The sequence below is a fragment of the Garra rufa genome, chromosome 17, assembly GCF_049309525.1.
Source record: "Garra rufa chromosome 17, GarRuf1.0, whole genome shotgun sequence".
Taxonomy (NCBI): Eukaryota; Metazoa; Chordata; class Actinopteri; order Cypriniformes; family Cyprinidae; genus Garra; species Garra rufa.
Window position 1 is genome coordinate 5,816,411 of NC_133377.1, and position 24,881 is coordinate 5,841,291.

General features: G+C 36.2%; 2 protein-coding genes across 2 annotated transcripts; one reads left to right on the forward strand and one right to left on the reverse strand.

Moving 5' to 3' along the window:
- The first annotated feature begins 3,077 nt into the window (after positions 1-3,077).
- rbbp4 (retinoblastoma binding protein 4) lies at positions 3,078-14,231 on the forward strand. The gene is made up of 12 exons (XM_073821777.1): positions 3,078-3,231; positions 3,876-4,023; positions 7,574-7,719; positions 7,816-7,989; positions 8,748-8,863; positions 9,000-9,160; positions 9,282-9,408; positions 9,493-9,570; positions 9,656-9,732; positions 9,839-9,896; positions 13,283-13,393; positions 13,563-14,231. The coding sequence occupies exons 1-12, from the start codon at positions 3,216-3,218 to the stop codon at positions 13,623-13,625; spliced, it is 1,275 nt and encodes a 424-aa protein (XP_073677878.1). The 5' UTR covers positions 3,078-3,215; the 3' UTR covers positions 13,626-14,231.
- Positions 14,232-18,007: 3,776 nt separating this feature from the next.
- sync (syncoilin, intermediate filament protein) lies at positions 18,008-23,481 on the reverse strand. The gene is made up of 5 exons (XM_073822285.1): positions 23,281-23,481; positions 20,938-21,700; positions 20,319-20,738; positions 19,113-19,237; positions 18,008-18,771 (listed from the first exon to the last, which is right to left on the reverse strand). The coding sequence occupies exons 2-5, from the start codon at positions 21,685-21,687 to the stop codon at positions 18,714-18,716; spliced, it is 1,353 nt and encodes a 450-aa protein (XP_073678386.1). The 5' UTR covers positions 21,688-21,700; positions 23,281-23,481; the 3' UTR covers positions 18,008-18,713.
- Between the last annotated feature and the right edge of the window lie 1,400 nt (positions 23,482-24,881).

The following is a 24,881-nucleotide window of genomic DNA, read 5'->3' on the forward strand; positions in this document are numbered from 1 at the left end:
TCTGTCACTCACACATTGATTCATGTGTTTTAAACATTAACATAAAGAGAAAAATTGAATTTCATCATAGAGTTTGGCTTATTATCATTCGAAGAAGATATTAATTTACTTAACAAACGACACATTAATTGTCTTAAAATTAAATACTTAAAGTCGAATTAAAGATCTAAGTCAATTCAAAGCCAATTAGAAATTAAATCAAATCAAATCTGAGAGAAGTAAGTCTAATAAAAATATTAGACTGTCTAGGTGCACCCAGTATCAGAGTAAAAGAGAGAGCGGAGAGAAAGGAGAAGTAAGAAGTCGGAAGTCTCTGATCTGCAAGGGGTGCACGGTTATCACTTCTCATACCCAAAAACCAGACAGTACAGGAAGTCTATAGGTCACTTATATTTCTAATTTTGATTATGAACACATTCGTGTCTCAGCTTGTGACCAAAGGCGTTATTAATTTGCATGTTTGCCCACCAACCCAAACTTTAAAAAGGCACATTTACTAAGTACTTCCTGTTCTAAGAACATCGGTCTGTGCGTTGGAGTTGATGATAGATGTGATAAAATGTACGAAAATAACATAGCAACAGCATACAGTCTCATGTCATGTCTCAAAGGTCAGTCAGGGTAAAACTGTTAGGGCATTGAATACATATTCTCAAAAAGATTAATAATGATATAAATATAATAATTCATAAGACATTCATAATACAGTTAATAATGGATAATCTTAGATATGAATATGCAAATTCTTGTTAATTTCATAAAGTCGACACATCAATTATTATTTTCAGTTGTTCTCATTTGAGTATCAGTGCTGTTTCATATACAAATAATGTAAATATTTCTATTTAGCAAAAAAAGCTATTATTTTATATTGTATATATATTTAAAAAATGATAAAACAATATATTTAAGTTTTTTTTCGGGGGGGGGGGGGTATCATTAGACAGGTTGTTTTAATGATAAATAAAATAATAAATGTAAATAATATTGAATCTTTTTGGGTTATTTAACAGGTTGTATTACTTTATTATAATATAAAATTTTGTATTATTATTCTCAATTGTTATTTTCATTTGAGTGTTAATACTGTTTCATTTACAAATATCGTAAATATTTTTATTTAAATCATAGCAAATACTTTTTTATATATTTTTAATATTTAAATTAATATTTTAATATTTTTGATATATTTTAATAAAATGATAAACAGTAGATTTAAATATATATATTTTTTTTGGGGGGGGGGGGGGTGTAATTTGACAGGTCGGTTTAATGATAAATTAAATACAAAAATAATTTGTAATTTTTTTCTTTTTGGGAAGGGGATCATTTGACGGGTTGTTTTACTTTATAATAATATTTTTGTATTATTTTATTATTCTAAATTGTTATTTTAATATCTAATACTGTTTCATATACAAATACCATAAACATTTTAGTCATCGCCAAAAACATTACTATTTTGGATATATTTTAATAAAATGACAAATAAAATAATACATTTAAATATTTTTTTATTTTATGGGTCATTTGACACATTTTACTTTATTATGATTATTTTGTATTTTATAATAATTTTCAATTGTTTTTCTGATTTGAGTTTCAGTACTCTTTATATACAAATACTGTAAATATATTTATTTAAATCAGCAAATACTAAATTTTTACTATTTTATATAGTTTAATAAAATTACTAATTAAATAATACATTTAAATAATTTATCTTTTTGTTCTTATATATATATATATATATATATGTTTTACATTTTATAAATAATATAAAAATAAATACATTTTATATATTAAAAAATTATAGTTTTTTTGGGGGGGGGGGGGGCAGCATTTGACAGGGTTATTATATAATTACCTTATATAATTTCTGTATTATTTATTATTAATTTCAGTTATTCTGGATTTGACTATCACTACTGTTTCATATACTAACATTTTATTTAAATCTTAGCAAATGCTATATTTTTACTATTTTGATCAATTTAAATAAAATGATAAATAAAATAATACATTTAAACATTTAAAAAAAAATTTTTTCTTTTTGAAGAGGGGGGCATTTGACAGGTTGTTTTACTTCATTGTAATATTTTTGTATTATTTTATTATTCTAAATTGTTATTCTAATATCTAATACTGTTTCATATACAAATACTGTAAACATTTGATTTAAGTCATAGCAAAAAAATATATACTATTTTGGATATATTTGAATAAAATGACAAATAAAATAATACATTTAAATATTTTTTTATTTTATGGGTCATTTGACAGGTTTATTATGATTTTTTTTGTATTTTATAATAATTTTCAATTGTTATTCTGATTTGAGTATCAGTACTCTTTATATACAAATACTGTAAATATATTTATTTAGCAAATGCTATATTTTTACTATTTTGATATATTTTAATAAAATGATAAATAAAATAATACATTTAAAGATTTAAATATTTTTTTTCTTTTTGGGGAGGGGGGCATTTGACAGGTTGTTTTACTTTACTATATTATTTTATTATTATTCTCAATTGTTATTCACTACTGTTTCAAATACTAACATTTTTATTTAAATCATATATGATATATTTATACATATATGATATGCTATAGCAAATACTGTATTTTTATATATTTTTTATATATTTTAATTACGATTTATTTCTATTAGAACCTCAATACTGCTACATAGTAGTATACAAATACTGAAAAAAAAATACTATTAATTTATTTGTATTATCCATTATTCTCATTAGTGTCTCAATATTGTTACATAGTAACATAATACTGTACATTTAAGTTATTGTAAATATTATCATAAATACCCATCATTCTTAATTGATATTCTCATTAGAGTCTACACAGTAATATACAAATACTGTGTATTTGATATAAATAAATAATGCTATATTTTTCTTTATGGAAATGACAACTGAGTGGATACTACTCACAGATAGATTTAATTTTGTAGCGTGGTATCAGCAGAGGGCAGTGTAGTGACTATAGCGTGTGATCATCCTCCTCCGCAGAAGAAACCGCTCTTCTTCTCCTCTCCGCTCATTGGTGGCGCGTGCTCTGCTGTGTCTGTCCGAGTTGGCGCGAACGTGCACGCCGGCGCGAGACAAAGAGCATCCTGCACTCCAGTCGAAACTACACCGGTATCCTGCTATCGGTCAAGTTTACGAGTGATAGCTGTCTGTCGAGTCGCTATGGCTGATAAAGAAGGTTAGTGTGCTTTCATGGCATTCGGGGTACTCTCTTTTAGCGGCGGTGGGTAAATGAAGCCGGTAGCGGCCGCTGAGGTGTTTGTTGGTGTGAATTCAGCACAGGCCGAATCCCGCCATAACCACATACTCTTGCTACATTCATACAGTTTACACATTAGAGCTCGTTATGAGCACACGTTAGTTAGTCTTCGGTGTAACAGTGTTGTTTTTAAGATGGAAACACGTTAGAAAGTATCTAGGCTTTTAAGCAATTTAGTTAAATTAGCGCCGAATTAGCTGCGGCTAGTTTGTTTGGGTTTTAAGTTGAAGTGTGTGAAATGAGCGACGCGTCGCTTGCTTTCAGAAAGCTTTCAGTATTGTTTTAATTTTTGTGTTGCGAATTGATAATAAATGAAAAATGTTTAGCTATGTGCACTTAATTGTTACATTTCCCAGAGAGTTTGTCTGTAAAAGATTGAACAATGTTGCGTCTTTATTTTCCGGTAGCTTTACATGTGAGTTAGATTACACGTTAAGTCATTTACTGTCTTACAGTAATTGTGGGGGGAAAACTTTATGACCTTACATATTCAAGCTGCTCTATACCTTTGTTGGAGGCGTTTTGACAGATCTCATTTTGTTTTCCCGCCCCTTTTGTTACAGCTGCCTTTGATGACGCGGTGGAGGAGAGGGTCATAAATGAAGAATATAAAATATGGAAGAAAAACACACCGTTTCTTTATGATCTGGTGATGACCCACGCGCTGGAGTGGCCCAGTCTTACTGCTCAGTGGTTGCCAGATGTCACCAGGTAACACCTTCACACCTACGGCCATTAGCTTTGAACTAAGATTGAAATTAATGATTCTTTTGATAACTGATTAAATGAAGGAAAAATAAAAATAAACAAAATTGTTGTACCACATCCCACCCACTGTTGTATCCTTACAAATAAGAATACAGCCTTTAAAAAACAGTGCGCACTTCTGTCAAAGGACATGACAAGCTGTTTCAAACTATGATATGCTTTTGTTTATATCACTTAAAGGACTCCACTTCCAGAACAACAATGAACAAATAATTAACTCTCCTTGTCATCCAAGATATTCATGTCTTTCGGTCTTCAGTTACAAAGAAATTGTTTTTTGAGGAAAGCATGTTAGGATTCTTCTCCATATAATGTATTTCAATTGTGCCCCCGATTTTGAACTTCCAAAATGCAGCTTCAAAGGGCTCTAAAGGATCCCAGCCGAGGAAGAAGGGTCTTATCTAGTGAAATGATCTGTCATCAGTCCTGAAATGCTTTTCTCAAAAAAACATAATTTCTTTATGACTGAAGAAAGAAAGACATGAACATCTTTGGATGACAAGGGGGGTGGGTAAATTATTTGTAAATTGTTGTTCTGGAAGTGGAGTTCTCCTTTAAAAAAAAAAAAAAAACGCTTCATTTGTAGAAACCAGACAGTTAATTGTGACAAACATTTCATGTTTTGAATTCTTTACACTTTACTTCTTTACAGTACATATCTTAATAGAAAAATAATTTCTTAGTTCTGCATGTTCTAATTGTTTCAGATCAAGAAACAGGCTTATGTTCCCTGATAATATTAATAATATATTTTTTGTCTCTTAGAAATACACATTTGATGATAGCTTGAGTTTGAATACATATGTAAAAAAAATTTTCATTATCAAAATCAGTAATATCTGTAAAAGTTATGGCAAAAATGTTTTTTTTTTTAATTAACCATTGGTCTTCCATAGTAGCATATGTTTTAGCTCATGATAACCACAGTTAAAACCTCAAATATTGCACCTCAATACTGTTAAAAATATATGGTTTCTAGGTATTTGTATGAAAAACAGTAGTCAAAATACATTTCATATAAATGCAGAAATGCTTTAGCATAATCACAAAAAGTACTGCAATTATATTCCATTACTCCTTACATTTACAATACATTTAATACATGTCTACATTAATAATATAATAAAATTCTATACGAATACCCACATTTCTGATGCAATACCATGATGCAGTTAGTGTTTTTACAGTAAATCCATGGGAAATGATGGCGATTTGTAGAATCGCTGCTGTTTGAACTTTGAGCTGAGAGGCACTATTCAAATGAGTAGCGCTCTACTTATTTCCTACTTTTAATTTCCCTATTTGAAAACCAACACCTTACAAGGTAACAAAATATAAAACAAAGAATGGCAGATATTTAGGCCAAAGTTGTTGAAGATAAAATAACAGGTTTTTTTTTTTTTTCTTTGTTATTAAGAAATAAGAACAAAGATAGGCTACATGTTACAAATACTCATAATAAAACAAACAGTGCTTTACTTTTCAGGTACAGTAGGTCTATTTAGCAGTAGCATTCGAGAAATTGAATTAAGAAATATAAAAATAAAACACTGTATACTAGGGGTGGGCGATATGACCTAAAATTAATATCACGGTATTTTTCATCTTTTGAACGGTGCCGGTATAATATCACGGTATTACTTTTTTTGGTACATTTTCGGAGGAGTAGCCTGTCCTGTCCATTTAGTATGTGAATAAAGTTAATATTTTCATAATATAATAAGTATATGGTAGGTATCCTTATCAAAAAGAGACATGGGAGAGTATTATGCATTCTCAACATGTTTATTTTGCAAAAAACCTAAAGATCTTACTTAACAGTGTACAACAAAACAAAAAAATATTTTTTATTGAAATTTAATTTCTGCAATATTTACAACCTTTCAATAACTGGGGGAAATCAACCCATGGCAACAGTTTAAAAGTAGACCAATTCTGTGGGGAAAAACGCAGACTTGGCAACCCTGCATCCAACAAGAGCTGCTGGAGTTAATGTCTTTGCACACATGAGTACGAAATTTTCGTCCGACATTTTTGCACGTTAAAAAAAATACAGGTTATGTTAATAGAGTTTACACACTGCCTCTGAAACTTTCGTCCGTCATAAAAAAATTTGGATCGTGTTTGATTTTCTGCATTTTCACATCCATAATAAGCATTTTGATAAGGATGGCGAATATGAGAAAACTAAAAAAAAAAAAAAACGCATACGAAAATCGGACTCAGTGTACAATGACCTTTAGATTTGAATGATCACGGGTCGAAAGTAAAGAGAGATGACAAAAATAGACTGGAGGATTTGTTGCAATCTTGTACTCACTGACAAATAGCTATTATAAGACGTGCTGCTCCCTTTACAAAATCGAAAGTAAAAGTTAACAGGCCGGTCGCGTTCGCCTCGCGCCGCTCAATTTGTGATCCGCTGTGTAAATCCTTTTGCCGGCCGACCGGGAAAAGTCCCGGTCGTCCCGATTGCCACTCCGCCCCTGGTATAGGCTACAGGCCCGACCTTTCACGATGTTTCACCAGTCGTTTAATGGCCACTCCCCTTTTACCACCTGCAAAGCTGATACGAATATGTTTTACTTTTTTATTTACAACAAGATATATAGTATAAGGACAGGTATTCAGACCACAACTGAACGTTTGAAGAAAATTTAATGTTTTAAATATACCGGTATTGACGGTATTAGAAAATCCATGTCGTGGCGCAATCTCACACCGGTGATGACTATGACACCGGTGTACCGCCCACCCCTACTGTATACATAAATTATATATTGACTCTTATTAAAGCAACTGTGTTGAAGTTCTTAAGTCAAGAGCAGTGAGTGATTTTCCTTTGTGTATTTTTTTTCTATTATTATTATTGTACCATCACCCAAAAATGACAATTCTGTCATTTACTCACTCTCAAGTGTTTTAAAAGCATAAAACATGTTGAACATAAAACTATAATACAGTTGCTGGTCCCTAGTTACTTCCATAGTATTTTATTTTTTTTCCCACTATCAAAGTGAGTAGGGACCAGCTACTGTTATCTTTTGTGTTCAGCACAAGAAAAAAAATAGAGATTTGGGACAACATGTGAGTGACTAAAGTTTTGGGTGAACTGTCAATTAATGACAATCTGCAAATCTGGTGCTGTTTGACAGGCTTTTAGCGCACACTTCAGGTTTATGCGCTCATGAAGGACATTCCAGAACAGCGCACAGACGAAATAGCGTTATTTTACCAGCAAGGCTTTGAAGCACATGCAAATAATGTACTTTTGTAATTGCGAATACTAATAAGTACAGTGTGCATTGAGTGAATGTATGTCGTGTTGTACAGTATATTGAGACGAAGGCACACTGTAGCATGATACTACGATATTTATTGGAGATGTTTTAATTGTCCACGATCAAAAATGGACAAAAATGATTGTTTCATCACTGTTGTACATTTTTATATAGCTCTGTGTAAATAAGCACACTTGTCATCTGTTTCACAGACCCGAAGGGAAGGATTTTAGCGTCCACCGGCTGGTTCTCGGCACACATACCTCTGATGAGCAGAATCACCTGGTTATTGCCAGTGTCCAGCTGCCCAATGATGACGCCCAGTTTGACGCCTCACATTATGACAGTGAAAAAGGAGGTGAGTGGTTTATATGCTCATATAATTAACTAAATTGTAACTGTGTTGTCTCCACCTGTGCAATTATCTCATGTTGTCACACCTGTTTGTTCACAGAATTTGGTGGTTTTGGCTCAGTGAGTGGAAAGATAGAGATTGAGATCAAGATCAATCATGAGGGAGAAGTGAACAGGGCTCGCTACATGCCACAGAACCCCTGCATCATTGCCACCAAGACCCCCACTAGTGATGTGCTGGTCTTTGACTACACCAAACACCCCTCCAAACCTGGTATGAGTGATTTTTGGAAACGTTTTGTCAATTTCAGCTCAGTGTATCTAGCAATGTTGCTTTATAGCCAATTGGTTTTAGCATTTTAACATGGGGATTGTTTACCCATGAAAGGAAATTCTGTCATTAATTACTCATCCTCATGATCCAAAGCTGTAAGACCTTCGTTCATCTTCTCAACGCAAAGATATTTTTGATGAAATCTGAGAGCTTTCTGACCCTGCATTGACAGCAACATAAGGGTCCTGAAAGGCAGTAAGGACATCGTTAAAATAGCTACATGTGACATTTAACCGTAATGTTATTGGAGCTACAAGCATAATTTTTGTGCAACAGATACTGACACGGAAGAGAAGAAATTGTTGAATAAAGTTGTTTTTGTTTTCTTTGTGCACAAAGTATTTTCGTAGATTCATAAAATTAAGGTTGAACCACTGATGTCACATGAACTGTTAACAATATTAACGATGTTCTTACTATCTTTTTGAGCCTTGAACATGCTAGTTGCGTTGCTGTCTATGCAGAGTCAGAAAGCTCTTAGATTTCATTGTGAAAAACAAAACAAAGGTGAACGAAGGTCTTAAGGGTTTGGAACAAAAGGGTGAGTAAATAATGACAGAATCTTCATTTTGGAGCTATCAACATTATGAACTATCCCTTTAACTCTTCATTTCTGAGCTACTTGTCAACTCGTATATCAATATTATGTTTTCTTTCTAAATGTATGCTCTTTGTGTTCCCCTCCTGTGCTCCTGAAGACCCCTCGGGTGAGTGTACTCCTGACCTGCGTTTGCGGGGACATCAGAAAGAAGGATATGGTTTGTCCTGGAACCCCAACCTGAGTGGCTGCCTGCTGAGTGCGTCTGATGATCATGTAAGACTTCATTATATGGTGACTACTGCTGTACATTTGCAAACATGCTGAGGTTTCGGGTGTGACTTTTTGTACCCTACATTTTTATTTCAATTCGTCCAACACTAAATGTTAGAGTTGTTCTGTTATTCTTCAGACCATCTGTCTGTGGGACATCAGCACAGTGCCAAAGGAGGGAAAAATAGTGGACGCTAAGACCATTTTCACTGGTCACACTGCTGTAGTGGAGGATGTGTCTTGGCACCTGCTGCACGAGTCTCTCTTTGGGTCTGTTGCAGATGACCAGAAGCTTATGATGTAAGTACTTGGTCATCTTATGTATTTCTGTAATTTGAATGTCTTTTAGCACTTGTAATGGTTCAAACTGTGGTTATGTAGTGCGAGCAGTATATTAATCTGCTACTTTCCCTTTCTTTAGCTGGGACACACGCTCCAACAACACATCCAAACCCAGTCATGCAGTAGATGCCCACACTGCAGAGGTCAACTGTTTGTCCTTCAACCCATACAGCGAGTTCATTCTGGCAACCGGTTCTGCTGACAAAGTGAGAACTGCATAGAGCTATTGCTTCTGTCACACCTGTGAACACTATATTTAGACCTCTGAATTGTGCTTTTGTCTCTCATAGACTGTTGCCTTGTGGGATCTGCGAAACCTGAAACTGAAACTTCATTCATTTGAATCGCACAAAGATGAAATCTTCCAGGTATCAAATCCCTTCCTTCCATGATCGCAGATGAAATTAAAGATAAATGATTGAGATAACAGGAGGTTTTCAAATGTGTCCACAGGTTCAGTGGTCACCCCATAATGAGACCATCCTGGCCTCCAGTGGAACAGACAGGCGACTCAATGTTTGGGACCTCAGGTGGGTTCTCATTTTCATTTTTCTCACGACAACCAGTGAAATGTAAAATACTTTATTATTAGCATATTTTCACATTGTTAATGAGAATTCCTTGTTTTTCTTGCAGTAAAATTGGTGAGGAACAGTCACCAGAAGATGCAGAAGATGGACCTCCAGAGCTACTGGTGAGTAGTAATGGTGTTCAGTTTTTATTTTAAATTTATGCAGGGTTCGTACAAGTGCTTGAAGTACTTGAACTTGACTTTAAAATTTAAGACCTGTAAAACCATTGAAAGTAGCAGTATTCTTGAATAGGTACTTGAAAAGTGCTTAAATTATTGAAAGAGAATGTATCTATGAAATAAGTGTTTAATTTTGTCAAGCGCATATTTTTCATGCAGAATTAGTTCCGTTAATGTCAGAAAACAATCGAGCTAAGCAAGTAGATGGTGTCATGTAAACATTATTCAAAATGCAAAAAGAGGAACAGATGAACCAAATCAATTGAGTCATTTACACTGGAACCTCTCTGATAGATTCAAACTCGAGACTTTGATCATTCATTTTAAAATGATTCACTAGCAAAAACCAGATCAAATTAAAAGAGCCATTCGTTTTCGATTTTAAAAAGCACTTAGTGATGGGTGAAATGGAGCTTTTCGAAAGGAATCAGTTAAACCATTTTGCTAAATGATTCGCTTTTTTGAAGGGCTCCAATCAGAATGAGTATCATAAATCATTTGTTTCAAATCGCCTGTTGAAAGTCATTTGATTTTTAGATTGGAACTTCGCTATCGTGAATCATTTGATTCAGATCGGGACTTCAGAATGTGTATCGCAAATCATCATTTAGATTAGAACGGGTTTGTGAATCATTTTGCAAGTTGAATGATTCAAATCTAATGATTCACGATTTGAAATGCCGATCTAAATCAAATGATTCAAATCATTAGTGATCCGCTCTCTGAGTGCTGATCTGAAATAGAGACCTGCAATCCCGCGGGAGTACCGCGGGACCCAACGCAACAGAGTGCGGCGCGGGTAGAGACTCGTGTGTGTGTGTGAGATGCGGGAAAATAAAATGATTCGCGGGACTCCTGCAAAATAGAAATATCTAAACATAAAATATCTAAAAACAAAAAATTGCTATTCACCTATTGCACAAAAGCTGCAAGAACAACATAAATATAATTAGTAAGCGTGAGAATAGGCAGTTTCGATTTAAAGCTTGTTTGCAGCATGAGGAATGTAGCCATCTGCTGATTTCAGGAACGCATCGCCAATCTGTGGTGTTCAAGTTAAAATCCACTCACTGCTCAAAAGTTTTGCACAGTGCTGAATAGGCATGGGATGATAACCGGTTTCAAGGTTTACCGCGGTTTGAAAAAGTCACGGTTTCAAAACCGGAAACAAAAAAAGTTATACCGTTCCTACGATATGCGCATTTTCTGTGTCAAAGTGAAAGCGCAGGACTCCCTACTAGGTTGTGTGTGTGAGTCCCTGCAGAGAAAACAATGCAGCCCCTCCCCCACCGGTTAGTGCTCAGGCGCGTGTCTGTGTTTGTGCACGTGATCCACAGTCAGTGAGATTCAGCAGTAATATAAGTTCAGGACGGCCAAAGGAGGTGAACCCCCACAACACAGAGTGGGGAATAGCAGACTATATGTACTAATTTTACGTTTCTGTGAACTTTAGCACAACAATTAAGTTAAAGTGAAATCACGTCTTTGCTTTTAAGCTTTCTGTCACGTTAAAGGTGCAGTGTGTAGGTTTTGTGGCATCTAGCGGCGAGATTGTGAATTGCAGCAGAGTACCGCTCACCCCTCCCTTTACAGAACTACGGAAGCCGATACAGGATTTAAATCTCACCTTTTTTTTTGACATCAACGAATAGTGAGATTTCTTTTAAAATGTAATTTAAGGAATTATATTAACTTTATCATTCAATAAAACTATGTTATTGTGAATATTACTTGTTCATCATTGTGTCAGTGTTTTTTTCGCAAGCTGATTCTATGTTAATTATTGCACCACTGTCTAGAGATCATCTTAAATATTACACGGGGCACCTTTAACACAAGTGACTGCAATTTAATTTAATTAAGAAGATTCAATTATTTATTTTAATTATTTTGCCTTCTGTTCCATGTTACAAAATGTTCTATATGTTTCCTAAAATAAAATATACTGTAATCCGTTTGGGGAAAAAAAGGTTGTTTTTTTTACCCAGACATTTAAATGTAACATTGTAGAGCAGTGATTACAATACCGTAATACCGTGAAACCGTGATATTTTTATCCAAGGTTATCATACCGTCAGAATCTTATACCGGCCCATGCCTAGTGCTGAATATTGCGCGCTTACGAATTACAACACACAAAGTGTAGACATTTATGAAAGGCTAATTGTGCATAATATCAATTGTGTTATAAGAGCTTTATGAGATTGCGCACTGAGATGTCAGCTTTAAAGGAGCTTTGTTTGTTTGCATTCTGCCGTGGATGCACCCAGTAGCTCATGTTTGCTTTTTTGTTAAGAATAACAGTGGTTTGTGAATGTTGATGCTGAGCCTAAATAACAAATATTTTATCCAGAGCATTTATGCTGGGGTCTAGTGGAACTTACGAGATGTTACAGAACTTTTTCATGTAAATTCAACCGATGTACTGAAAAAATCTATATAGGTTAATTTTTTGCGGGCGGGAGCGGGACAAAACATGAATGTCGGGAGCGGGACGAGATAACATTTATTTCCGTGGGAGCGGGCGGGCAAGGGACACAATCTTTTGGGAGCGGGCGGGAGCGGGACTGAAAAATCCGTCCCGTGCAGGTTTCTAATCTGAAATAATGGCTCATGAATCATTCAGATTGGGACTTTAGTGCATGGATCATGAATCATTTGATTTGGAACTTTGCATATTGAGAATCATTTGATTCAAGTCGGGACTGTAGAACACGTATTGCGACTCATTTGACTTGGATAGGAACGGGTTTGTGAATCATTTTGAAAATTTAATGATTTAAATCAAATGAAGTGTGGATTAGTGATCATGAATCATTATTCAGATCGGGGATTTAGATGCGTGGATCATTAATTATTTAGATTGGAGCTTCAGAGTGGGTTCATCTTCATAATTCAGGAATTCGGTGCTTTTGTTTCAGATCAGGATTTCGGAGCCATTTTGCGTATCTTTTTCTAATTATTTTTACCTAAACAGTAGAAACATCAAACCATTACTGCAGTACAGTTATAAAAACAAAACAAAGAATAAAGTATACACACACAGAAATCCCTTAAGATAATTAACCGTGGTTTTACTATAGTAAGTGTAGTGTACTTTTGTAATACTTTAGTAGCAATACCTCATGTGAGCCTCACTTTGTTTTTCTTTTTCTTTTTTTTTGTATATTTTTATTTATTCATTTCTCTCGTTTAAAATTTGAAATGGAAGATATTGTTAGATAAGAGTAATGCTTAAAGTCCTGGAATTTCATTTTACAGTATCTGTGCGAACCCTGTTTATGTATATTCATGTTATTCACATTTTTTTTTTCTTCTAAAAAATTCAGTTCATCCATGGAGGCCATACAGCCAAGATTTCTGACTTCTCCTGGAATCCAAATGAACCGTGGGTGATTTGCTCAGTGTCTGAGGACAACATCATGCAAGTCTGGCAGATGGTAAGGACACTATCAGCTTTTAGACCTGTTTCTGAAAACGTTTAACTCTTCTGCCACCTGTTTTATTCCTTTTAAGTGTTTGCTACCTCTCAAAAGTAAAAGTTTTAGCATAACATTTCTAGTTTGTGTTGTAGCTGTTTTATATGCATATTTCTTTTTATTTATTCAGGCGGAGAACATCTACAATGATGAGGACCCAGAGGGGGCAGCAGACACTGAGGTTCAGGGATAAAACAGCTCTTTACACCACCCCACTCTCAGCATAAGACAACTCTTCTAAAAACTGTCTGTCTACACACAACTGAAGAACTTAAGTGCTCTCCCCTAAGTAATGGAAAAGGAATAATTGACTTTCCCCACCAGGCATTTTCTACTATGTTAATAGAGTATTTTTCTAAGAAAAATGTCAGTTGATCATTGGTCAATATCAGAATGTGAGACAAATGACCTGTCGCATCCTATCCCACCAGTGTCTCATAAGGATTTCCTTGCGGTTTAAGTATACTTAAAGTATTACTTAATATCAGAAAAGTGTATACAGGTGTGTAGTATATTGTGAGCAGAGTGCAGTGGTACAATGTTGATGTTCAGTAGAATTTTTTTTCTTTTCTTTTTTTTTTTCCTTGTCCTACAAATACATTTTCCATTTAAGTATCCATTTAATTACTGGCTAGATGTATTGATAACTTAAGCTCTTGTGTACTCTTTTTACTTTGAGCTTCATGTATCAGGCAGGTGGTGTTTAATGTCTTTTTAATATTGTGACTTTTCAATGTTTTCTCCTGTATGTCCATACGTTGTACAGAACCTTATGAATAAACTGTTTTTGTTGATAAAATGTGTTGGAGGTTTTATAAGATTTTCTGTTTTAAATATAGTATATTTTACAGAAGTTATCAGGTCAAAATGAGAAATGCTTAAAATAGGCAGGGCGGCAGAAAGTAATTTTGGCCTGGCTCACGTGTGTTAACCAATCAGAAAACTTGGAGGCGACTGACTGCCAATGGCATGAGTTAGGGGGCGGGGCTACCTGTTTGTGTGTGGGCTTGTCTCTTATCTGCTTTCGCGCTTTACCAAAGTCCTTTTAAGGCAAGTCATGTCACTCGGCGGCCATATTTGAAACGCCTCTCGGGCATCAAAGTGCAGCTCCTATCTCTTTGAATGGGGAAACATCAAATTCTCAAACTGTTCGCCAAACTTACGATTAAATTTCATATTTGAAATCTCCAAAGAAATCCAACAAGAACTGCCTCATAAATATAGTTCATTGTGCTTGAATAGCGTTAAAAAAACGCTTATTTTTCCGGCTAGATGAGCCAGTGCGCATGCGCAGTACTGAACGCACGTCTTAAAGCGCCGGCTGTTTCTATAGCAACCGGGACTTCTAACGGCAGATGCAGTGACGCGCTGACTTTACTGATCAACGATTGGCTCTTTCACTAAGAAGGCGGAGCTTCGCGGCCATGATGACCGTTTCATTGTTCCCCAATCAAAACTACACGAGTGACATGTCTTTGGTATTCTATAGTCTTTGGCTTTACTGAAGACCTGCGTGCACAGAGACTATCAGGAATGGCGCGTTTTGTGAGGTAAGATGTTTAGCTCAAATATAGAATCACATACATTGTAGTGGCAGAAAAAACACTAGTAGTAAGTGGAGGGAAACAGGTAAAATACATGGAATGAGAAGAAAAAATTGGAATGCAAGTCATTTTTACAGAACACTGTCGCCAAAGACGTCATTTGAAGCTAAATGCAGATGTTTAAACAAACAGACTATGGATGAAACTACTCTTACTCTACTTTCAAAGCAAGAATTTGATTTAAACAGTGTTCACATATGCAGTTCATAGGGGACATTGTATTAACCATACAGTTACAGCATGAAATGAAAGTTAAGCATGAAAATTTACGGTGGCCGAGAAGTGCAAAACACAACAACAAATCGCAACACAAAAAACAAATCTGAAAACCAAATAACAAATCCAGAACCAAAATTACAAATTAGAAAACGCAATATCAAAGCTAAAAACAAAACGGCAAACCATAAAACACAATTACAGCTCTGGAAACAAAATAGCAAGTCGGAAACCACAACGACAAACAAAACAAAACGACAAGTCAGAAAACACAACGACAAATCAGTCAAACCGGAAAAGGTAGGTATTTTGTGTGACCGCCGTAGTCGCTGCTGATTGGACGGAACTCCTGTCAATCAAGACATACAGGAAGTTAGATTTATACGGCTCTGGATTTGTGTATGTTTACGTAGGAGGAAAATGAGCTGCATCCGAAATCGCATACTGCTTCAGTAGGTACTACATTTAAATTTGAAAGTAGTTCATGACCGTTAAAACAGTACGTTCTATATAGTATGAATATGGGTAGTATGAATGGAATTCGGACGTACTACATCCGCCGCGTCTCCACTTTCCGCCATTTTTCAAATAACCACTCCTCTCCTGGAGCCTTAAGTGTCCATGGTATGCGTACTGCAGAATTCGGGCGGAAGCAGTAGGTCATCCGGGTACTTCTCGCCTACTGTATTTCGAATACTATGAATTCGGACATACTACTCGCCTCACATATTGTTTTTCGCATTCTATATAGTAGGGAAGTATGCGAATTCGGATGCAGCAATAGAGTGTGTTCGGTAGTGATGTGACGTTTGACACCGAAGCTTCGAAGCTTGTATCAAAAAAACGAAACATCTCACAGTGAAGCACTGTACCGGAGCTTGATTCTTTTTGCCATAACCACGTGACCTGTGAAGCCCGAAGCTTCGTTTTCGCTATGGTTTTCGCACACAACCACGTGACTGCTTCATATTCTGATTAAAATAACGCGAACCCCTTGCGCAGATATCAAGTGTCATTCACTTTTTGTTAAGAATAAATCATAATACGAATAAATATGTACATGTGTAGTTTTGTGCATGTTCATTTTGTAGTTATCCTTGCTTCACAAGCACTTCTAATTAATAATAATATTAGTCAACAATTCCTAATTTACTTTGAACATGTATGCCTACATGAACCATGCTTGTATAATTTTATTAAAAAGTTTATTGACAGATTAATTCAAGTAAAATGACATTTTTTATTTATTTATTTCTGACGGCTTCTTGGCACAAATTGATGTATTTGATGAAACTGTCCAAGATCGCTTTGAGATTTGGGACGCGAAAGCAACTGTTTCCACCATTGACCACAAGATGTCATTAGTGTGCAACGTGTTGAAAAGCTTCGAGTAATGAACCTTTTTACGATACAGTTGAGGGGAAAGCCTCTGTGCTTCGAAAAGCTTCATTTTCCCATCACTAATGTTCGGCACTACTTTCAAGAAGGACATTCATATGGCGTGATTCTAGAACTGTACTTCCTGTATGTCTTTATTGACAGGAGTTAAGTCCAATCAGCAGCGACTACGCCATTTACACAAAATACCTACCTTTTCCTGTTTGACTGATTTGTCGTTGTGTTTTCTGACTTGTCGTTTTGTTTTCTTGTTTGTCGTTGTGGTTTCCGACTTGCTATTTTGTTTCCGGAGTTGTTATTGTGTTTTATGGTCTGCCGTTTTGTTTTTAGATTTGATATTGCGTTTTCTAATTTGTAATTTTGGTTCTGGATTTGTTATTTGTTTTTTGTGTTGCGATTTGTTGTTGTGTTTTGCACTTCTCAGCCACCGTAAAAATTAAATCTATAACATTTTACATTTAACTATTTTATCTCACAATTTTTACTTTTTTTTTTTTTTGATTGAGCAAGCTTGTAATGTCTGTAAAGCGAAACGTAAAACAAAAAGCTGTATTCATAACTGTGTACGTAAAATGAGTACAAGTGCTTGTTGTTTTACCGCCTCTAAAATTATATCTCATATTTTGGACTTTATAACTCGATTTAACTCAACAATAGCGAGGTTGTCTTTTCTGAGGGGGAAAAAAAAAACAAGTGTGGGATATGAACTCATGATTCTGAGCCAAGGGGAAAAGAGGGAACGATGAGTTAATTTTTCTTGTCAGAATTGAGAGATATAATCTTGGAATTGCAAGAATAAAATCTGAATTTTGAAATATACACTGAAATTTAGCTTTTTTTATTTTATTCCAACAGATAGGCCTCACCCACAAACAAACGTCATTACTGTTTGCAACACCGAATTGGTCTATACATTGCAGAGCAAAAAGGAAACTGACAACATGCCTATAGACATGACAAAGCAGGTTACTTGAGATATGAAACAGTCCCAGATTTCAAATTTAGTCATTTTTTAAGAACTGTTTTGTGGCTGTTTATTATGTTGTGACAGATCGCTGTAGTGCCTCAGTTTAAGCGGCACTTGAACCAACCATCTCTTTCTTTTGACTAGTTATAACATGAAATAAACATTATTGGACATCAGAAGGTCTTGTTTCAACCATGGAAAGGCATCAGTACACAACATTTTTCAAGTTCAGGTCCAGCAACATTAATCTACTCCTGTCTGGTTTGTCAGACAGAAATGGCAGATTCGGCATTGTGATTGGTCAGAGCACCTGTCAATCAAACTCCATGCGAAGGGTCAGTTGATTTACACGTGAAAGCCCCCATAAAAAAGAGAGAGACTGACCAAGTGTTCAACAAAATACCTTTTATTTTTGTAATTATCCAGATTGTATGGATTACATTTTCTACATTTTAATCATCTTGAAAAAACAACTTATTCAGTCTTAAAAAACATGCCCTCGTCACACTGACAGAGTTTGTTTCCTTGCACTCTTTTTACTACTAGTTATGAGTCATATAAACAATTTCTAATTCTTACATGTTTACCTCAGGTTTTATTAACAAGACACATCACATCAACAAAGCACTTAATTCATCTTCTCATAGTCCTTCATCTAAACGTACTCACCATCGTGCTGTCGGTTTGTTTATAGAGCTCTCCTACGTGCCCAAATAAGTCCTTGTTTTGCCCACTTCACTTACTACTCACAGGCACCACTTGATATATGAGCTCTATTCCTTCTTGTACACACAGCAGAAACAAAACAGTGTTTTAAGAACATTGTGAGCTGTGTTACTTGTCAGATAAAGTTCGGGATATCTGACACAATTGGTCCTTGCTGTTCAGAGTGCTTTTTTTGGTTTGTTTCATTCTAAATTGACCTTTTTAGTAACCACTGTTGTGCATCTTCAGTAAATTGGGATTACTGTTTTGGTGACTGATTAATAATGTCATTAATAAGTTATTAGAAGACTATGAAACTATGAAAACAATATACTAAAAGCATTTTACATACGTAATTGATAAGATCATCAATAACACAAACATTAGCTCATTAGGTTTTTTCCACCACCACACTGTTCTCTTGCTTGCATGGGCCGTCTACATGCTCTCTGTAAAACAATACAAACGTAAAATACAGATGTGCCATCCAGGGCCGCCACAAGCTCAACTGCCACTCTATGAAAAAGTATATGTGGGAACTTTTTCACAAGGCACGAAAAACATGCCTATAATTACATGTCACTGAAGTTTCCAACAGAAATGTCCACTGAGTGGCGAAAAATGATTACATGTGCTTGTTGTTTTACCGCTTCTAGTGTTAATTTCTTTTGGAAACTGCGGTGATATGTACTTATTGGATATGTACTTATATTTCGCATCTTGCGAAAAAGTTCCCACAGGTACGTTTTCGTCATTAGATCAGTATTTTAAAAAAAGTGCCTGCACTTGCCTGTAGAAGAGCAGCTCTTTGGCCATGTTGTTCTTCAGGATATCCAATTCTTCTGTCTTCTTTATCTGGATCTTGAGCTCCGTTTTCAGTTCTCTGATGCTCTCCTCCAAAGCATCAACTGTCCCCTAAAAGAAGAACATTAAACATTCAATAATAATTCAAAATAAAAAATTATTTGATCCCTGCTGATTTTGTATGTTTGCCCACTGACAAAGAAAAGATCAGTCTATAATTTGGTAGGTTCATTTTAACTGTGAGAGACAGAATAACAACAAACAATCCAGAAAAAACACATTCCAAAATAGTTTTAAATTGCTTTGCATTTTAATGAGTGAAACAAGTATTTGATCCCTTCGCAAAACATGACTTAGTACTTGGTGGCAAAACCCTATTTGGCAATCACAGAGGTCAGATGTTTCTTGTAGTTGGCCACTAGGTTTGCACACATCTCAGGAGAGATTTTGTCCCACTTCTCTTTGCAGATCCTCTCCAAGTCATTAAGGTGTGAGGCTGATGTTTGGCAACTCGAATCTCCACAGATTTTCAATGGGATTAAGGTCTGGAGACTGGCTAGGCCACTCCAGGACCTTAATGTGCTTCTTCTTGAGCCACTCCTTTGTTGCCTTGGCTGTATGTTTTAGGTCATTGTCATGCTGGAATACCCATCCACGACCCAATTTCAATGCCATGGCTGAGGGAAGGAGGTTCTCACCCAAGATTTGATGGTACATGGCCCCTGTCCATCGTCCCTTTGATGCGGTGCAGTTGTCCTGTCCTCTTAGCAGAAGAACACCCCTAAAGCATAATGTTTCCACCTCCATGTTTGACGGTGGGGATGGTGTTCTTGGCATCATTCATTTGCGAATAATCGCACCAACTCTTGTCACATTCTCACCAAGCTGCTTGGCGATGGTCTTGTAGCCCATTCCAGCCTTGTGTAGGTCTACAATCTTGTCCCTGACATCCTTGGACAGCTCTTTGGTCTTGGCCATGGTGGAATATTTGGAATCAAATTGATTGATTGCTTCTGTGGACAGGGGTCTTTTATACAGGTAACAAGATGAGATTAGGAGCACTCCCTTTTAGAGATAACCTACCATTAAAATTATAGACTGATCATTTCTTTGTCAGTGAGCAAACATACAAAATCAGCAGCGGATCAAGTATTTTTTTCCCCTCACTGTATCAGTCATTGAAATTACTCACCCGATATTGTTCCACATTCTCCCTCCTCTGCCTCTCCATTAGTTGGATCCTCTCCTCCAGACAAGTTCTCTGGAATCTCAGCATCTGTTCCTCTTCTCTCAGTGGTCCTAACTGGGCCCTCAGCTCCTGGCATTGCTCTTTAGCCTTACTGAAGGCATCCACGGCAACCTCACGTCTTTTCAGCAGGGACACTAACCGGGGCTCGTAAAAGTCCTCCAGAGCTTTGATCCCACCCTGAAGGTACTGCTGTAGATCACAAGAGGCCCGTCGTCCTTGAGTCACATAAGAGCGGTTCTTCTTCTTGCTGGATTCTTGAGTGATGTTCAGTTGCTTTTGCAGTTCCTCCAAGTGGGTTTGGTGATCTGAATGGATCTTGGTGATCTCCTCAGTCAGCTTAACGTCAAGGGCCTTCAGCTCCTCCTGAGTCAGAGATTTTTGAATACAGTTAGAATGGATTTAACACCCATTTAAGATAACTGATGTCACATGAACAATAGGGAATGAGTAACATAAACCATATGATTTTTTATGACATTTGTTTTGCAAGTTCGGTTGGTTGGGACTTGTCAGATATTTAAAATCTTGGTTGCATTAGCAAAAATGGTTCCCTCAACACTACCTGAGCTTGGTTGAGCTGCTCCACCTCTTTCTGTTGTAAGTCAAGCTCTACTTGTCTCTGTGCACAGTTTAGGGCTGCTCTGAACAGGCGTCTCTTAGTTTTTTGAGTCTCCTCCTGCAGGCTTTGTCTTTCCAGGCTGACTTTGGACAAGAGGCCTTGTTCCTCCTCCAGAGCCTTCCTCACAGTCTGCAGCTCTTGGGCCATTGGCTCCTCCAGCTCCAGAAGCTCCTGAACCAACACATCCCTTCTGCGCTCCAACTGGCCCACCTCCTCAATACGGTTTTCAAATGCTTCTCTGAGCATTTGTATTTCCACGGTGGCAGACAACTCAGGCCTTGCTTCGACAGGGATGCCAACAGCACTATCTGCGTCCTCCAACACAGTTTGCTCTGTCTCAGGAATGCACGTCTCTCCAAACTGGATTGTTTTTGTGAATCCATTCCTGTCTAATTTGTTTTCCATTTCTGAAAACAACTCTAGTGGTGCAGCAGTTGGATGGGCCGCATCAAAAGCATCTAACTGTGCCAACATCTGCTGCATAAGTCCATTAAACTCAGCTTGCATAGCTTCTCTGCATTTTATTGAATAAGGCATGGACTCTCTGGGAAGAGTTAGAGCAGCCTCAATCTCTTCCAAGCAATCTTCAAAGTAGTCTTCATCTTCCTCCTCAATAAATAAGGGTTCGTACGTTTTGTCTGTCTCTGACAGAGACCCATAAGCTTGCTCAAAGTTCATTTCTTGATCTTCCATTTTGTATGTTGACCTAAGGGGGTGAACATTACGTTAAAGGGATAGTTCACTAACAAAAAATAATAATTTTGTCATTAATTACTCACCCTAATCTCGTTCTAAACCTGTAAGACCTTCTTTGAAACACAAATTAAGATATTTTAGATGAAATCCGAGAGCACTCTGACCCTCCATAGACAGCAAGGGTCTTACCAAGGTCAAGGCACAGAAAGGTGGTAAGGACATCATTCAAATAGTCCATTTGACATCAGTGATTTAACCATAATTTTACAAAGCTAAGAGAATACTTTTTGTGCATTAGGAGAATTATTGAACAAAGCTGCTATTTTTGTTTTCTTTGCGCACAAAAAGTATTTTAGTTGCTTCGTAAAATTATGGTTGAACAACTGATGTCACCTGGACCATTTCAACTATGTCCTTACAGTGTTTCTGTGCCTTGCCCGTGGTAGGACCCTTGCTGTCTATGGAAGGTATGAAAGCTTGGATTTCAGCAAAATTATCTTAATTTATGTTTCGAAGATGAACAATGGTCTTAAGGGTTTGGAACGACATGAGTGTGATTGATTAATGACAAAAATTGCCGGTTAAATCAGACACATTTATCAATATATCAACACCATATTAATCTTGTGGTTAGCCATCAAGTTCATTTTATAGTTTAGGTATGTACAATGTGCTCTGTGAAATGTGATGAAGGATGGTGAGAAGAAATCTGAAGCAAATACGTCATTGAAGGACAGCTGCATAAACTTGTCGAACAGCTGACTGATCTTGAACACACTTATACACAGCGCACATATGAAAAGCTTAGATTAACATCTGCAAATAGATTGTTTGATTAGCTGTAAACATTATACACATTAGCTATGTTTCCATCACCATATTTTTATGCACATTCTGAAGTATCGCATCAGAAATGAGTGACGGAAACTCAAAATTTTTTTGACTTGTGGAAAAAGGGTTAATGCGAATACTGGGAGATAAATAAAATGTAAACATTACAACAGATTAATCTCCTGCCTCTTTATCAAAATGCTGTCAATCACCAAAAAGAGGAAACAATTTTTTGTGCATAAACTTTACTCAAACTCTATGATTTAAGTATCTAGAAATGCCCACCCACAGTCTTCTTGTTAGACAGTGCTGGTATTTCTTATGCCAGTCTCAATGGGACACAGAGCAGCTGCTGAAACTGGCAGCAAGTCCAGACAGAGAACATTCCACCAGTGCCAATGATCTCAAAATCCCCATCACACAACTGCTCATTCCTTCGACATGTTAACTCAGGCATGTTATAAGACATATTAGCAGTTTTACATGCTGGGTTGAAGTAACTAATCACTCTAATCAAGCGAAAATAGATGTATATTTGTTTTCAATTAAGTCATATCCTCCAGCTTTCCAGACTTTTGAAACCATCCCCAAGAATTGAAACAAAGTGTGAAAGAAAAACCATGAAGAAACTGTGAAGTTACTGAGTAGGTAGTGATATGACAAGTCTAAAGATATAGCTAGAGTTAGGATACTGTGCAAATGTAAATGTTCTAACATCAAAAACCTTTCAGAAAAACTGTAATATATTCATCAACTCACCTCAACTCAGACAAAGAGGTTCCAGGACAATTACCATGAAGTGAACTCCAAGGGAAGAGCTGGTAGCCAACTGAACATGAAAATAGGACAACGGTAGTCTGGCCTCTCTCTGACCGAGTTTAAACATGCGCCGCTGGTCTCTCAGGCAACGTTTAATCTGTTTACATTTATTAATAAACAGAAGGGGGAAGAAATACGAGCTTGTACAGCATGAGCACCAACTTGAACTAATCAGGAATCATGAGGTCCTCTGGGAGGTGACCTGCTCTCATGAACCAATAGGACTGCAAAGAACAAATTTCATGCAAATAGCTATGACCAGTATCCAACTGGTGGAAAGTGTAGGGTCCGCACATGGACATGACACAGCAAAAGAATCCAAGAGGGGTGGCCGCACAACACTGACATGCTGCAGTTACCAATAGGGGCCACTGGGAGATGCTCGTGAAAAGTTGTCACTTTTGTGGTTTTGCTAAACGGCACTGACCTATATTCAGGAATGACCTGAAAGCCAGCTCACAAAAAGCATGGGCAGGATTAAAATCAAGTGGGAACTGAAAGCTTCAAGAGAGTCATTTTAGACAGTGAGATATAAGAAGTGAGTGTTTGTTTAGAAGAGCCAACAGCGCCAAATTCCCATCATGCCTGCTCATTTTCTCAGCTTCTATAATTAGACATTCACAGATCAGTTGGTGCAAGATACATATTTTGAGACATCTAGTTTCAACAAATTGATAAACTGGTACTGTGATACGACTTAACAAATATTTAAACCAAGATAAGATGAAAAAATTCAGTTTGTAATAATAATAATGACATGACGGTGAAAGTACTTCCAAATAATGTGAGAAATCAGTGTGCTATTTCTAAATCCTTCTTTAGCAAAAATTGTCATGTTTATTCCAAATTAATCTACTGGAGGTTTTAAAAATGATAAATGTAAGAAAGTTATGATGGGTTACAATTTAGAATACTGTTCAGTCATTAATTAATAAATACACATGAATAAACGACTAATGCACTATTAACATTCTGATGATTTTTGTTCAGTGATAGTTGTTCATAAGTCTCTTGTTTGTCCTGAACAGTAAAACTGTCCGCCTTTCTTCAGAAAAATCCTACAGGTACCACAAATTCTTTGGTTTTTCAGCATTTTTATGCATTTTTATGCATTTTATGCATTTGATATGCATTATGCAACTATTACAGAAGGTTCAAACGCTCACTGATGCTTCAGAAAAAAAAAAAAAAACAGGTGTAAACTTTTGAACAAAATGAAGATGTGTGAAGATTTTGCCTAAATATAATTTCTAATAAATATCAAGCTACAGAAGATACTTACATGTTCATCAGAAGACCAAGGAATTAAATTTACACTGATCTTCAAAATCAAAAAGTTTTCACCCCCCAGCTCTTAATGCATCATGTTTCCTTCTAAAGCATCATGAGTGCCTGTAATAGTTTCATATGAGTCCCTCAGTTGTCCTCATTGTGAAAAGATGGATCTTAAAATCATAGTCATTGTTGGAAATGGTTCAAATACACAAAAATGCTGAAGAAAAAAAAAATTGTGGGACCTGAAGGATTTTTCTGAAGAACAA